We start from the raw sequence: 16,832 nt of genomic DNA on the forward strand, positions 1-16,832 counted from the left end.
AAGATATTTAAAAGATAAAGAGATATATTTTGTAATTCTGTAGTGGAAACAAGCTTCCATTGAATTTAGTGCTTGGAAATGGTGCAAAATAAACACTGACCAAGTGCCAAAAGGGAAGCAAATATTGGTTTTAGGAGAGTAATCAATCTCACCACTTAGCTGGAAATTTTATTAGGACCTGCATCTCGCACATCTAGTGACTTTCACCATCTTAAGTTTGTATTTTCATGTCATACACGACAGTGGCTTGTAAACATTTTAAAGCAGGGATTAAAACATGAGCACAATTAAATCACCAGGCCGCTTTGTTTCAATTCCATTTAATCTTGATGCTTCATATACAACCAAAACATCTTCAAAACATTCATCTGCATGGGCAAAATAATCAAAAGGCCGATAATATTTGGGTCACCATAGAGGTTAATCTGAGCAGTTTCACTATGCATAGGTCTGACCCGAGATCAGCCCTCAGGGCAGCATTATTCTATGGCTCAAGAGAGCTATGAGAGTAAAATGAGTCGATTGAGGATCATCAAATTAGATGTGCAGGGAAAATGAAAGCAAATGAGCCATGCGAGACTACTGATCTACAATCAGCCTTTCCTGACCTGATTCTGACCACTTTGTTGGCTAAAACAGCGAAACTGACCCACAATCAGCATGTTTGCCGCCAACTCCGTCGCCCACAGTTTAACTAACGCACACAGCCTCGATAAGTTTGTTGCATATTTCAGTTGTTCCATTCATGGGAAAGACACAGAAAGGCACAACAGCACAAACACAATAGTGAAGCGCCTGCTTTTTAAACGAACAGTCTGTTGCTTGTGCAAAAGGAATCCGATGCATATTCAGTCCATGAGAGGTCAAAGTGAAGAATAGACTGGGTTTTTCAAACTCTGAGCATTACATGTTAATATATGGATGTTAGAAATTCAACATATTCTTGTGAAGTAAAAGCATTATTTTTTTGCTGTAAAGAGAAAGAATTCACTGTAGTCTTTGGTAGATTTCGGTGCATATTTGTGTTAGAAGCATAGCAGGACTCTTCAATTTAAAGTGCTTCATACAGAAATGCAGAGGGAAAGCGAGGGCTCATTATTACACGAGACTTTTAGCAACATGGTTTGCTGTGTCAAGAGATCCCAGAACGGAAAGTGAGAAAAGCACAGTGATAATTTGGTGCACATCCTGTTTGTTTACACATCATGGTGAAACCACGTTTTTTTAAGAACGAACAACTTGTCATCATATATTGACCCTCATGCCATTGCAAACTCATAAGACTGAGTGGAACACAAAACAAGCTCCTACCTCCATTCCAAGCTCACACTTTTTCGGAAGTTTTTACAAACCGAGAGGCAAGTCTGTGTGTTTTTCGAGTGCTTATCAACAGCATGCATGACACATCACTCAAACACCATTCGTTCAGTGCTGAATAGTCAAATTTGCAGCGATCGGCTATAAGATACACAAGAACCAATGGCATCAATCTTGATGCTCCAATTTTTGGATACCAATGACATCCGAAAGCTATTGTATGAATTTAGAGGACTGGGAACTATATAACTGGGTATTGGCGATAACAGTAATATTGTTACTGCAGTTTTTCTATGTGAAGACGCACTAGACCGCTGTATTTAGCAGTCTCTCGTGCATGACGCACCATTCTAAAAATACAGAACTCAAGATAAAAGTAGTCCAACCTTTAAAAGACGCATCTCTAGATCTGTACTTGTTAGTTTCATTCTGCCCTGCATCTTGTGTTTTTAAGCGCAAAAACACATTTGATGGTTAAAAACTCTCTCTGCTTCCGAACACTCGTATTTTGAGTTCGATTCATGATCAATTATAGCATCCCCCGCCATTATTATTATATATTTTTTTTAGATACCACAATATAGAAGACCACAATAATCGTGCAGTGAAAATGTGATATTGTGCCACAACCCAATGTCCCACAGAACATCTGGGATCGGAATGACACGAGGGGCAAGTAAACGATTTTCTGAGGTAAACTAACCTTTGAAGTCAAATGTTCCCATTTAGTTAGACGTAAACATTTGCATTTCATAACTGTGAAATGGTTGCATATGAAGAACTGAGAATTGCAATGAATGATGTAAACAGATATGCATGAATGTTAAAAAATATGGAGTGAAATGTAGCATGGCTCCGTCCCCCACAGACTCTGAGTGCAGTGTTTGCTTCTTAAAATAGTTTATTTGTGAATTTACACTGATTAGCAGTACATCTAAAAGCAAGTCCGTTAGATAACCATTTATATACGATTTCACAGGGAGGCTTGGCTCAAACTCGCGTGCCAAAGCAAACAGGCCCTCTGAACCAGAGACTACAACAGAGGCATTAGTAAAAACAAGGTGCAAAAAAAAAAAAAAAAAAACCAAGCAACAAAATTAACATGAGAATGTGATGCACGTTCCAGTTAACGCTTGTAGGGTATGAACTACACTTCCTGAAAGCAAAAACCGCAGTGCACAATGGAAACTGAAGCAAAAAGAGCCAAAACCAAAATAAGGAAAACGGAAAGAAAATTTAAAAGCAATAAAATGAGTTAATCTCCCGAGTTGTCGCTCTAAACTCACACCCGGTGCAGCTTTAAATGTGTTTTAATCCACGTCTGGCCCGCATTCAAAACCACATGCTATTTACACAGCTTAGAAGTGTGTCTCTCTCTCTCTCTGTGCCCAAGCCAGTACTTCACATTGCCCACTGGGATATATATCTTTCTCTTTCTCAGTGGTTTCGCCTTCCCCCTACGGGACGTATGACGACCACATTCGGGCCTAACGGGGTTCAAACTGAGGTCAAACTGCTAATCTTAAGCGTAAGAGATTAGCTTTTGGCGAAACTCAGTACATTCTGTCCACATTGTTGTGTCTCTTGGGACAGGGCGCTTCAAAACAAGCCGAACAAGCAACCTCTGAACTCACGGCTTTCATCTGGCGGAGGGAAGAGGAGCAAACCGACCCAGTTTCAGACAGAAAAAACACACTGTACAATGCCGTTTCTCAAGAAATCATATTAACACTGATGCTTTGGAGACTTTTAACCCTGTTGGGTGGTGATGACCGTCATAAGGTGGCATAATGAATGAGTCGTCATCCAGAGCACTATAAAGGCCCAGAATGAGCCTCTATGAGGGGGTTAAATATCTAACGTGATGGGAATCAATCACACTAAATAGATTTGAACCCACCGTAGACCCCGTGAGAGCCATTATGCCCTGTACTTTGCTTTGGGACAGAGACATTTGTTCAAAAATACAGTTTACAAATATATATTGTTTCTTATATGTTAACAAGTTTCCCTTCTCCACCCTTTTTCAAGACATTTCTCATGTTTTCGTATATCGCGCCTCTATCGCTCTTTCGACTGCCGAGTTCATCCAGACACATTTTGTTATATACACCACATTAAAAAGTGCAGCACAAAAATATCATATATATTTATATATCATTAACATCACTCCAGTTTTTCATATATTTCCGTTACACGTGTTTAGTAATCTGAGCTATTACACGACTGAGAAGAAGTCAGGCACCGCTACATTATCAGCCATATAAATTCAGGCTAGCAAAACATGCGTCAAGATTTTGTTTTTTTTTACGTTGTTAAAGTATAGAAACGAGTACAAAACTGAATGGATAAAACCTAAATTGTTTCAATAATAATAATAATAATAATTAAAAAAAAGCTAAAATATTTCATTAGAGATAAAGAGTGGATGTTTCACGAAACCAAAATTACAGTTCACTAAAACGTGATTGCTCTGCTTTTTATGCTATTAAACCTTTTCGTTTGGCAAAGAACAGTACGGAGAGGAGGCTGGAGCGGCTCTACACAGGATCATCACACGCGCTGCTCAATTTCACACCGACAATCACAGCGAAGAGGAAGCAAATAAAACAAACCCTGTTAAAATAACCCCAGAACGGTTTCCAGTGTGATTCCTTAGCGTCTCCTGTGTAGTGTAACCAATTACGCCCACCGTCCACCTACAGCTGGAGAAACAACGCAAGCAGAACTGACACCATGAGGGATGACGTGGCGGATAGAAAAGGGGCTCATAAAAGGTCTGTATGAGAATCTAATAAACATACAATATGAAAAAGAAAAAAAAACAATGCAGTATGGGCTCATCAACGAGATAAAATCATTAGGTAACTACGTACAGAAACATTTTCAGTCCATCAGGTGAGAGAAGCCAGTTTCCCAGGAGTTTCCCTCGCTTCTCTTCCTGTATAAAACTCATCTTATGATCACGTGAACGCGGCACATCTCTGAAGAACGCATGTTACTCCATCTATTCGACTCCCAATATAACGTGCCATGTTTTTGTCATACATAACCTTAACAAAAACAAACTCAAAAACATAAAACGACAAAAAGAAAGACAAAGTGGGCCTCTCTCTCTCTCTCTCTCTCTTCTAGGCTTCCACTTTCTCTTTCTTTTTGTTCTTCTTCAGGAAGGACGGGGTTCTGAACTTCTTCTTCTTCTTGTTGGGTGATTTGGAAGGCGAGCTCTCGGGCGTCAGAGCCTCCTCGATCTTCTCCCCCGAGCGCACCTCGATCTCCACGCTCTCCACGCTGGTGGTCAGCTGACTCACGCGCTTGATAAGCTCGTCCTCGTCGCCGTGCCCGTCTTTGCCGTTCAGCATCACGCCGGTGTGGTTCTCTGGAACAACACAAATAGTTCATAATCAACACTTGCCAACCATAACAACAACTGTATGAATACGTTTTTATTGTTTTTGCCAGAAGAATTGTTTGTGGCGGTTATTTTTTTTACTGTCTTATTAATTACATGGAACTAATTATTAGAAAAATAACTAATAATAATAAAATACTAATAACAACAATAATAAAATTCTTCAAGTCGCTGTATATTGATTCTTGGCAACCATAAACAGCCAAATGTTGTGCTAATGAGTTATTTATTTGCCCTAAGATGTGTTTGTTTTGTTTATTTTTTTAATACATTTAATTATTAGAACAATTATTAATTAATAATAAATAAAATTCTTTCAGTTACGATGGGTGCTAATGAATTTTATTTGCTGGAAGATTTGATTGAGGAGGTGGTTATTAATTATTGAACTAATAAATTCTAAACTAATTAGAAGAAAAAACTAAAATATTAAATCATAAAATATTTAATTAAATTAAGCTAAAATGTTGCTTAGCAACAAACCATGCTAATTAATTTTATTTGCCAGAAGAATTTAGTTTTTATCGTTTTAATTTATTATTAAAATGTATTAACTAATAAAACAAGTAAATTTGATATTAAGTTGCAATATTTCCTAAAAAAAAAAAAAAAAAGGGCAACAATTGCACTAATCAAATTTATTTTATTTGCGTGAAGAATTGTTAATGGTGGTGGAATATTTATTGCATTATTAATAAATTCTAATATTAATAAACCAATTATCAGCAAAAAATATTAATAAGATTATTTAAAATTGTTTAATAAAAAACAATGTTGCTTGGAAACCATAAACCTATAGTTTTAAATAAATGTTTGCATTTATCATGATTTTTTCATTAACTTACTTCACTAACTGCTTTATTTTGCTTTAAATTGAGTTAAGCGTTTAACTCCAGGTGATTACTGCATAATTTATAAAAAGTCTTATGAATATTTAATATTTAGGTTTTTGACTATCAGATTCCCGTCTAAATTAGTAATACCTAAGGTTACAGAAGTTAAATGTTGCATCATTGCAAGAAACTCAGTGTAAAATGTCCTGGCTGGAGTGTGACCTACACTTCAGATAAACATGTTGAAAGCGGCCTCAATTGTTTATGGTTCATCAGCGGTCGTGTGGTGCGTCTGGTTGGGTAACCAGTGAGTTTGATGCAACTGGTTCAGAGAGACTAGGGCAAACGCATCCTGTTTCTCCACCTCATGCCACACTTGATCCCCGCTGTGTGTGAACGCATAGCAGGATTTCTCTCATTTATGTAAGGCTTCATCTTCAGTTTACATAGGGGTCTCTACTTCATGCAGACGACTTATATTTACTCTTCTATAATAGAAAACAGGTATTGCTTGTTTTCTACAAAGGTAACATCACAGAAGAGAAGGTAACGTCCTGCAACATCCTGCCAGAACCTTTTGCAACACCCATTTTAACATGTTGCAAAAAGATTTAAAAACAAACAGGACAGTTAGTTTCGAAACAGTGTTATTTTAGTATTATACTATTATAGTATTTATTAATATTTGAATTCTTCATTTTCAGTGTCTGTAATTATGTGCTTTTGTCATTTTTTTATTCGTTTTTTAATTATTTCTATTTAGCTGTAATACATTTTTATAGGCCTACTTCATTTTATACACCATAATTAATTCCAGTCCTTTAACTTAAACTTGTTTATTTCAGTAAATTTCCAAAATCAAGTTTTTCATGTAATATTTAGATTTTATTTCAGCTTCAACTATTAGAAATGACTGAAAACTACCATTTTTATAGTTTTACTTAACAACACAACAATACGATTCACACGGCACGAAAGCAATCCAGACTAACCTATGAAAATGAGCCACTATTAAATGAGTCATAATCTGCATGTTACAATATTTAACTGGAATCTCACCGCCTGTGTTGTGTTGTACCCAGCTAGCCTGCTAAACAATCGCTGCTAATACTGACGTGATATTCTCACGAATACTGCGAGCTGTAGTTGAGTGAGACAGCCGGCTCTTTCAGGGCGTTATACCTTCTTTGGCTGGAGTGTTGTGAGGAGACTGAGTTTGGGACACTGACTGAGAGAGTGTGGAAGCGTCGTCTGACGTGAGCTGCTCTTCATCTGCAGAGTGAGTTGGTTAGTGAACAGACAGTCAGGCAGGGAGACACACAGTTAGAGAAGTAGACAGGTTAGCATGCGAGGACATTGTCACAGCTGTAAGACACTCATCTTGGCTGGGTGTTTTCTTCATGTTAGTTCTGTGCAAGTCACACGGTATTGATTTTTAGCTATAAGGGGCAGTGAGTTACAACATTAGCATTGACTGGGTCGTATATAAGTGACATGGGGAACAGGAAGTGAGGTGCTCTTGAAAGAAAAGAGGTGTCATGCATCTCAGCGGTCTTTATTCATTTGCACTATTTTGGAAGGTAATGTTCAAAAGATTTGGGTTGGAAAGATTTTTTTTGGATGTTTTTGAAAGAAATATTACAGTTAAAAATAACTGTTTAATATGTGAATATATTGTAAATTTATTATTTCTGTGATCAAAGCTGAATTTTCAGCATCTTTACTCCAGTCTTCAGTGTCACATGATTCTAATATGATGATTTGATCAAGAAACATTTCTCATTATTATCAATGTTAAAAACAGTTATTTATATTTTTATTTCAGGATTCTTTGATGAATAGAAAGTACAAAAGAACAGCCTTTATTTGAAATAAAAATATTTAGTAACAGTATAAATGTCTTTACAGTCACTTTTGATTAATTTAACGCATCTTTGCTGAATAAAAAGTGTTAATTTGCAGTGTAAGGTGGAGCGTGCTTTACCGTCTAATCCAAGGTGCTGTTGTTCTACCCTCTTCTGGTAGTCGTTCATCTCTTTCTCGATCTGGTCGCTGAAGGGGTTTGGAGGAAGAGGTGCCATTTGCTCCTCACCGTCGCCCATGTACGGCTGCGTGGGCAGAGCAGAGAACACAAAAATAAGACACTAGAATTGCACCTCGGTTCTGAAATGAGTCATAATGACGACAAAAACGACTCAAACACACAGACCATCAGGCATGTTAATCATTGAGCATTCAAAAGCAAAAAGTGTCACAAATCCTCTAATATTAAAACAAAAAACAAAAAAATGTAGTAGGAACACTGCAAATCCAAAACTACAAATATAACAATGACCTCATGCAGACATTTCAAAACTCAAAATCGTGATTGTTTTCAACATAACGACAAACAAAACACCCCTGGATTTTACCTTAACTGGCGACTGTCCCTTAAAGAGAAAAACAGAGCTTCATAAAATATCCTGCTTTAATATATCCTTAGCCCCACATGCTAATTTGACCAACACAACTGACACGGCTCACGCCGTTCATCCGTCTCTGAGGGGATCTGGCGCCACCTAGTGACGCAGATGTCTGTGCTACCCTTGCTTGACCATTCAGGATTCACACATGGTTTATGAAAATGCGGTTCTGACACTCACCGGCGGTCTTTCCACCACAATCCCTGCCAGCCGCTGTGACTGCGGTCCTGCTGTCATCATATCAAACCGGTTCTGCTCGCGAATCTGAAAAGATCACAGGAAAGCGGTTAAAGACCCAGTGACATCGAAGAAATGGTGAATAAGAGTCTGATGTGTTTCCAGTTTTTAGCTTTGTAAATCTAGCAAAATGCATATTTTTATTTTTAAATTGTTAATGTACGTTTATAACATTAAAGGTGTGTAATATTACCTTGACATAAAGCTAATTAGCACTGATGTGCATGTCTAATACAAGCTGAGGGACATCTTTCTCTCTTCTGACAAACAATCAAATCTCGCAATATTTTGTTCTTCAAGTCATAGAAACACATTCATGGAACGCAAAAATTATATTAGTTTTCGACTATGGAAGTTTGTCTGCCTGCGATGACTTCTGCATCTAGGCTCAATGATAAACCGTGTGATCGCACACACAACTCACCTTATTTCTCTTTTGCAGAACTTCACTGGGGTTTGTGTTCAGAGGAACAAACTGGTTAGGATCTTCAATGCGGATCGGAGTCCCGCTTGTGTTACCGCCATCATCTGACTTCATCCACTGCAGAGATAGAGCAAAAGAAAGAGATTTAGGACAGAATTCAAGAAAACAAGAGATTTGTTTAGAAAGATAAAGTCCTCTGCGGCCATTCAGAGTCGACCTAAAGTCTAGGCCAAAAGAGTTGCAACCAAAATTTCTCTCAAGCACAAGTTTTTGCCATGAAATCATTTGCACAAAAGTACAGTTCTGAGCTAGATCTAGACTTTTTAGCTACGGTTGACATTTTGCTCTTGGTGAAAATGCAGCCAAAGTTGTAATACTAAAGCCTCGACCACTAGAGGTCAGTAGCGAACTGTGTTCATTTGGAATCAGCCTTGAAGACAACGGCGTCCTCCAGGCGGCTGACAGAAGTTATGAGGCTTCAAAAGTTTATCTGTGATGACAACAGAAATATGAGTTTTGTCTGCAGCTAGACCGTCAGGTATGCCCAGGAAATAACCACATTCTTGCTCTTCCATAAAGTCCACCTGAGGACTTTCCGCTGTTTTCTTTTAGCATGCAAGGCTTTCAAAAACAAGATCTCAGAGCACCATAACAGAGATGCCCTGAGCCTCACCATGGTCTTGGTGCGTCCGTTCTCCTCGCTAGCCCCGTCCGACACGTTCACCTTCATGTAGCAGTTGGGTGAATTGAGCCAGCGTGTTTTCTCTCTCTGCTGTCGCTGCTGCAGAAACTTCAGAGGGAAACGTGGAGTGTCGTCGTCATCGAACATGAACGCCGTCACTGTCGCGGGAATCTCCACTTCGCTCTTGTGTCGCGGCTTCTCCCGCACGATGGGGTGTCGGTACGTGTAGCCTGTCCTGTAACCCTGGAAGTAAATATATTACATTAAATAAAAAGGTCCCACTTTATATTAAGTGGCTTTAAATACTATGTACTTACATGTACTTACATTGAAATTAATAATTTGATACAATGTACTTATTGTGTAACTACATGTTTTTACATTGTACTTACATTTAAAAAATTCCTGCATGTAATTACAGCTGTAATTAATTTATGTAATTACACAGTTGACCCTTCCCTTACACCTTAAACCTACCCAATCCACCACACCTGTCCCTAACCTTACCCGTATCACACCTCAATAGCAGCAAAAGTGTTTTACAATACAACATGAACACAATAAGTACATTGTACTTATTTTCTGATGTAAGTACATAGTACTTAACGCCACTTAATATAAAGTGGGACCAATAAAAACAACTAGATATGATATAAGGATGAGACCTATTCTTAAATCATTTAATTGCCTTCAACGAATCAAAGGCCTTTTATGAATGAGCTTCAACCCTTTGAATAGGTTTATATAATGAGCCACTGCTTGAAAACTGACTTTGCAGAAGTTGCAAGAAAAGTCGACTACAAAAGTCAGTCTTTAAGGTACATCTGCATTTCAAGCGCATTCTGTAACCATATCCTGAAACTCTCCAGCATAAGTGGGAAAAACACAGTGCTTCACTGGAAGCGGGTAATGGTGGCTCACTGAGCGACGCACCATATCATTATCATCTTCCACATCACTCCATTCTTCTGCCTCGGCTGAGAAAACACTTTCCACATGCCTGCATTCTTCCCTATCTCACAAGGACAGAGAGAGAAAACAGCGCGGTCTGCACAGCTGGAGAAATACATGGACAGAAAGAAGAGGAAAGAGATGTGGCAGGAGTGCTTTTCAACTCCGGTTTGTCTCTCTCTTTACTCTAGTCTCCTTTTGTCTGCCTAATAGGAGAGGAAGGGAAAGAAATAGGCTAAAAGAAGTGATTTTCCAGTCTATCCGCTGTGATTATTCCTCTCAAACACAGCTGGACTAGTAGTAAGTAGTCATTTAGCGAACGCTTTTGGCTGTTTTCACACTTGGCACGATCGATGAGCCAAAGCAGAGTTCAATTCCTGTTTCTGTACCACACTGGGAGATGATTGGCACAGAGCTTTGAGTCTCACACAAACTTACCAGGTTGTCCAGCATTCTCATGAGCGACTCGAACTCCAGCTCTCCCACCCTCCACTTGTGCTGAGAGCCCATGTTGACCCCGGCTTCTGCCACCCCCTGTGTACGAGGTTTAAACTTCTCCAGATCCAACACGATCAGGTTCTCCACTCCTCCAGCGCATGAGAACGCATTCACCTAGAGAGACAGAACCACGTCAGACATCTACGGCACAAAAGGCCAGTTCCGGATCATTTTGCAGAAATGAAGCGCAGTTTAACATTTAGCTTGCTTATATTATCCCATAATTTACTTGACCTCAAGCCTAGGTGTGTATGACTTTCTTCTTTCAGCCAAACACAATCAGAGTTATATTAAAAAATATCCTGACTCCTCCAGGCTTTATCATGGGAGTTAATGGTAAGTTGGAATTTGAAGCCCAAAAAAGTGCATCCATCCATCATAAAAGTAATCCATACGACTCAAGGGGGTTAATAAAGGCCTTCTGAAGTGAGACGATCTGTTTTTGTTTTTTTGAACCACAGCTACCAAAATATGCCAAAGAGCACCTGATGTTCTGTTAGCCAAGTGTATTTGTGTATGTTATAAAAACACCACCCAAAACCATTTTAAAAATTCATTACCCAGCATTATGAGCATTTTACCTGAATTTCACAGGCCAGTTGAGCGTTGTAAATGTAGTGAAAGGCCTCTTCAATGGTCTCTCCGAGAGCTACAACCCCATGATTCCTTAAAACCAACACCTGCAACACACACATACACAGATCTGAGAAAAATATCTGGCACATTTACAAACGAACTGCATTTTTCGCTTTCATACTCACTTTCATCATGCAACTGTCTCTGGGTATTGAATTGTAGCAAGGTTGTTTACCTTCGTTGACGGCCCGAGGGCTTTCTGGAGCTCCAAGCGCTCATCTGGCTCATCCAGACTGCCTTGGTAGTTGTAGTAGGCGATGTCTCCCAGGATCAGAGACTCCTGAGAGATGGGCAGCAGGCCACACTTCATAGACGACACCTGACATAACAGAAGAGATTTATGCAAGTCATGGCGATTTAAAATAAAGTCATAATTTCTTTGAAATAAACTTTTTATTATTTTTTGTTGGTGATAGTGCATGTGAAGCTGCATGTATACTGGGCGGACACTCACAGCAGCCGTGGCCGGTGTGCGTATGTGAATGATGCAGCGCACGTCGGGTCTCATGGAGTAGATGGCGGCGTGAGGGCTGAAGCCGTCCGGGTCGATCTGCAGGTTGGTGGAGCCCTGATCGATCACGTCACCGAGGATGTTCACCTTTACCTGGAGAATGAAAGAAACACATAATGTGGAATATAATGTAGTTTATGATCACCTAAAACAAACAGCGGTGAGGCTAAAACAGATGTATACAAAAATTATATTAGAGCAGAGACAGCATCTGATTACTGCTTATTAATAAACAAACCAGAAGTATCAATACACAGACTATATGTCTTTATTCCCTTCTCTACAGTGTCCAACACATTCCCTCATTTGACATTGTACACCTAATCAGGAAGGACCCGTCTTCGAAGATAAACTGAGAACCAGTGGATGATTCGGTTAATGCTTTTAATAAGCGTCCATTTCCTGGTGACCTCGATAGAGGATGAGGATTTACACTACCGTTCAAACGTTTGGGGTTGGTAAGATTTAATTTTTTTTGAAAGAAAGAAATTGATACTTTTATTCAGCACGGGTGCATCTAAACAGATCAAACCAGTAAAGGCATTTATAATTTTACAAAAGATTTCTATATCAAATAATTGCTTCTTTTTTTTTTTTTTACTTTCTATTCATCAAACCTGAATGGTTTCCACAAAAATTTTAAGCAGCACAACTCTTTTCAACATTTATAATAATAATAAATGTTTCTTGAGCGGCAAATGAGCATATCAGTATGATTTCTGAAGGATCATGTGACACTGAAGACTGGAGTAATGATGCTGGAAATTCAGCTTTGATCACAGGATTAAATTAGCCTATATTTCCAAATATATTCAAATAGAAAACAGTTATTTTAAATTGTAATAATATTTAACATTACTGTTTTTACTATATATACATATATATGATCAAATAAATGCAATCTTGGTGAACATAAGAGACTTTCAAAAAAAAAAAAAAAAATCTTACCAACCTCAAACATTTCAATGGAAGATTTATCATCTATAAATGATTTGTCAATCATTGGTTGTGTGTGTTGTTTTTGTCATGGGAAGTGAAAGAAGATGCTTGTGCGTGTCTAATTAAATATTGAATTGCATCACATGCTGGTCCTGTAACAAGCCTCCTAACATGCCCCTCACATGCCTGTCGATGCCGCACCCCATATCACTACCAGCTCAAAATAAACACACAGTACCACTGCTCTGCTAAAGAGCTCTGAGTGACGGATCACGTTTACACACGGCCACTATCACCACATGACAGATTTGACATCAATCTCATGCTATTCTTTCTTCATCGGTTACATATTGACTATTAAACTGGCCACAGGAAGTTGGTTCTCTTCTAAGATAGACATATCTGCTGTATTATGCCACCACACTAATGCTAACGGACTGAAACAAGACCTAACAGTTCTCTCAAGAGGAGTCAGGAACCTGGCGAAATCTCTCATCCGATTTGAAGAGACTTGTAGCTCAGAGTAGGTCTTTGTTTATCAAGTAATAAATGGTAAGATTAAATGCTTTAATCAGTATGTGTGGTCACTTTTGCTGTAAAATAGTCCAATATAAACACATGATTATATTCATCATAACTAATTATTTTTTGTGGAGTGAAAAACATTTAACGGTGCAATTAACAGGCAAAAAACAAAAAGTTACAAGTTGTAATTTCCTGTTACACGAACATTTGGAACGGTTCACAGCAGTTGCTTCATAGACATGAAATCTCATGCCACATTATGTAACAGTAAAAGCTTGCTTTAGCAAAACAATCATCAACATTGTGGTTAGGAATTTGAACACACTCCTTTAGGTGGGTGACATTTATCATTTCGTGGATGAAATCCATGCTGAAATGCTTGAGAGCGATTGATTTCCCCAAGCAGATTTCGCAAAGGGTTAAAGTTGGATTTGCCGCATTGACCAACAGAAAGCTGCTTGGTTTGAAAGTGACTTATGTGTGAGCTGTGCTTCATACATCAGTAGACTGATTACAAATAGATCATAGACCTTTTAGAGCACAATAATTCACCAAAAATTCACTAACATGACCGCACCATTACCCTAAGTACTATTAAACTTTGGCGTGTCTCCATCCTGGAGAGTTCGCGCTATTGACATTAACTCTTTCCCCACCATAGACGAGATTTTCCGTGATTTATGACAACGCATCCCTGCCATTCAGAAGTACGTATGGCAATCTGTGTTTTCACTGTTATATGATAGGGGGCGCTGTTACGCATCTTCTGAAATAGTAAAGCATCTCCAGATCCAAAAACAAGTGAAGATGATGATCTGCGTAAATAGTTGTTTACGCACAAGTTAGCTAATGCAATCAATCAAACCATCAAGAGCACAGACATCAAAACTGCCTAACAATACTGTATGGAAAGAGGTATAGGACTGTGCAAGCTTTGGGGGTGTTGATGGACTCAATCTCCGATAATTCATGTTTCGATCCAATCAGAACGTAGTCTTTGACAAAAACATGATTTCCTTTTTTTTTGTTCAAAATGTATATTTTTTTTAAATGAAACTTTCAAGTGTTGATTAAAGAATGAATGAAGTTAAGATCATTTTTTTGGGTTTGTTTAAAAGCAGATGCTTTGTTCTTTTGATATATTGACTATTTACAAGTTTTGTGAACATGATAAAAAATGCTGGCACTGGCAGGCAACTTAAAAATGACCCCAAATAATGTTTTTTGTTTAAATGTACTTCAAAGGATAGAGCAAAGCCATATCTACCGATCAGAATATCATGAAGACTTGGCTCTTTTGACTACACACAACTAGTCCCGAGTCATGACAGTCTCTTCTCATCATATTCTTCTCTGTTAAGGGGCTTAGAGCACTAATAAGTGTACGAGAGAGTGTGAAAGTGACTGATCACATGGAGGGGGGCTAATAAAACTGTGACCCAGATTGCTGGCCTCATTCCAGCGGGCACAAAGCCACAGCCACGCCCACAGAAGCGGAGAACAGGAGCTCTGAATGACGGTGTCAGCAACACCGAGATCTCTCTCTTACACACACAGATAAAAAAAAAATCCTGTATATCCGACTATGCAAAAGAGATCTGGCTTTATCTAACTCTCACTGTCTAAAACACACAGTCCACACAAACAGAAACTGGACAAACCGGTACTGGCTTTGATCCATAAATAAAAGGTCAATGGCAGCTATTAAAGCCTATTATACATGACCAAGAGTGCAAGAGCAAAGAAATCTGCCGCGATCCTGAAACGACACAATGACTGAGTGTATTTTTTCATGACTGTGAAAAATGTGTTTGTCATGGCAGTGGCCGTAACTCTACCCCAAACACAATCTGGCACAGTGCAGCATTAAAAACAGCATCAGCCAGCGCAAGAGTGCAAGTCAGACGCAGAGACTGCCACTGCTCTCCTCAGGCGATTTCAATTCTGTTCACGGAGTCATAAATGCTGCAGGCTGGAGGACAAATGTGCTTCACAAGTTCATTCCAGCACTAAATCACCTGATTGGCAGGAATTTGTCAAAACAGCATCCACCACGAGCAGCATGTCAAAACTCATTATTACGCTGGCGGGAGGGAAAACGCTTTAAAAGTGAAACCTCAAGAACTGGTTCAATTCTGTTTGTCACCAACTAACTCGAGGATTGCAGATCTAAGGCCAGAAACAAATTGTTAGCAAGGGCGTAAATGTGCAGATGTGAATGCTTGTATTGATATGTGCACTTTGTGCTAAAGTGGTGGTAAAAGCATAATTTGACATTATAAGTAGCAATTGACAGCCCTCGTCTAGCCCAATGTTTTCATCCATGTCGTAACTGTGGTTTCTGCGGTTTAGAAATCGCAAATGCTCACGGCGCGATTTTATTACGATCGCGATTAGTCGCACAGTCCTAGTTTTTATCCATCACCCACTACTCCAGCCATATGATCATCAGATAAGATTATCAGAGTCCTAAAAGCCCAAAGGTGCTTTGTTTTTGTGTGCACACTAGGGGATGTATGTTGTTACAACGCTTGATTTGTCTAAACACACATACTGCGTACGCTCAGCTTGCACATGCGTCTTTAATTGCTTTGCACCAATAAGCTGGTTCACAAGGTGGCAACACTGTCCCAGACCTTTGTTTCAATTCACAGTCAAAAATAAATGGAAGAGATGAAACTACTGGAGACACAACAACAATAGACGCACACGTTTATGAACACTTGTGTGGGTTAAAGGTAGGGTTAGGCATTTCTTTTTTGTAAAAACCTTTTGTTATGCTGGGTGAAATGATCTTCACATCCTGATAGCAATCAATAATAGAAGTGGTCCAAATATTAACACATATACATGCTATGCAGAGTTGTAGACAGACGTTAGTCACTGAGCACCACAACCGAAACAGCAGCCGCCTTTTACAGTTCCTCCTGAACCAAAACAACGAGCTCATGCTACGTTCACGCCATGTCATAGCCGTAATTATGAGATGGTAACCCGTGACGTTCTAGCTGGAGCTGTTCACATCCTCAGAATTGGAATTATGTTTATGTCAACATTATCAAAGCTGAAATGAATCTGCAGCAGTCAGGTGGTAAAAGTAAGAGCTCTGTAAGTTGTTTACGTTCATTATTATTGTACTGTTATGTGCTTTGAGACACGAGGTAGTTTAGCGTCTGTCGTCTTGTGAGGCTTTGCAGATTCTGCTGTGTGCGTTCATGTGTTTTGAAGAAGGGGCGTCTTTGGAGACGCTCTGAAGGGAGGGTGGGATCTCATGCTTTCAAAACTAGCTTGCTAGTGCTAGCCTCTCCGAAAATGCAGCAACTCTAGTTTAAAAGTACAAAGACATTTAAATCTGTCAACTTCCGGAGAGAAATAGCACAAACACTGGACAGGGAAGGAACTTTC

General features: G+C 39.0%; 1 protein-coding gene across 13 annotated transcripts in view; it reads right to left on the reverse strand.

Annotated features, from left to right (window-relative positions):
* Nucleotides 1-304: 304 nt before the first annotated feature.
* Nucleotides 305-16,832, reverse strand: part of add3a (adducin 3 (gamma) a) — a 97,332-nt gene continuing 80,804 nt past the window's right edge. For 7 of the 13 annotated variants that reach the window (XM_079889728.1, XM_079889719.1, XM_079889725.1 and 4 more), the window contains 11 exons: nt 11,907-12,056; nt 11,628-11,771; nt 11,398-11,496; nt 10,757-10,930; nt 9,359-9,610; nt 8,686-8,802; nt 8,205-8,288; nt 7,974-7,991; nt 7,547-7,670; nt 6,745-6,834; nt 305-4,696 (listed from right to left, as the gene is read on the reverse strand). In XM_079889728.1, coding sequence (XP_079745854.1) covers nt 4,449-4,696; nt 6,745-6,834; nt 7,547-7,670; nt 7,974-7,991; nt 8,205-8,288; nt 8,686-8,802; nt 9,359-9,610; nt 10,757-10,930; nt 11,398-11,496; nt 11,628-11,771; nt 11,907-12,056 — 1,500 coding nt within the window. In that variant the 3' untranslated portion in view covers nt 305-4,448. The remainder of the gene's footprint in view (nt 4,697-6,744; nt 6,835-7,546; nt 7,671-7,973; nt 7,992-8,204; nt 8,289-8,685; nt 8,803-9,358; nt 9,611-10,756; nt 10,931-11,397; nt 11,497-11,627; nt 11,772-11,906; nt 12,057-16,832) is intronic. The other 6 variants (XM_079889721.1, XM_079889723.1, XM_079889722.1 and 3 more) reach the window with 3 other exon arrangements.

The sequence above is a fragment of the Squalius cephalus genome (genome assembly GCF_949319135.1).
Source record: "Squalius cephalus genome assembly, chromosome: 13".
In the NCBI taxonomy this organism is placed as follows: domain Eukaryota; kingdom Metazoa; phylum Chordata; class Actinopteri; order Cypriniformes; family Leuciscidae; genus Squalius; species Squalius cephalus.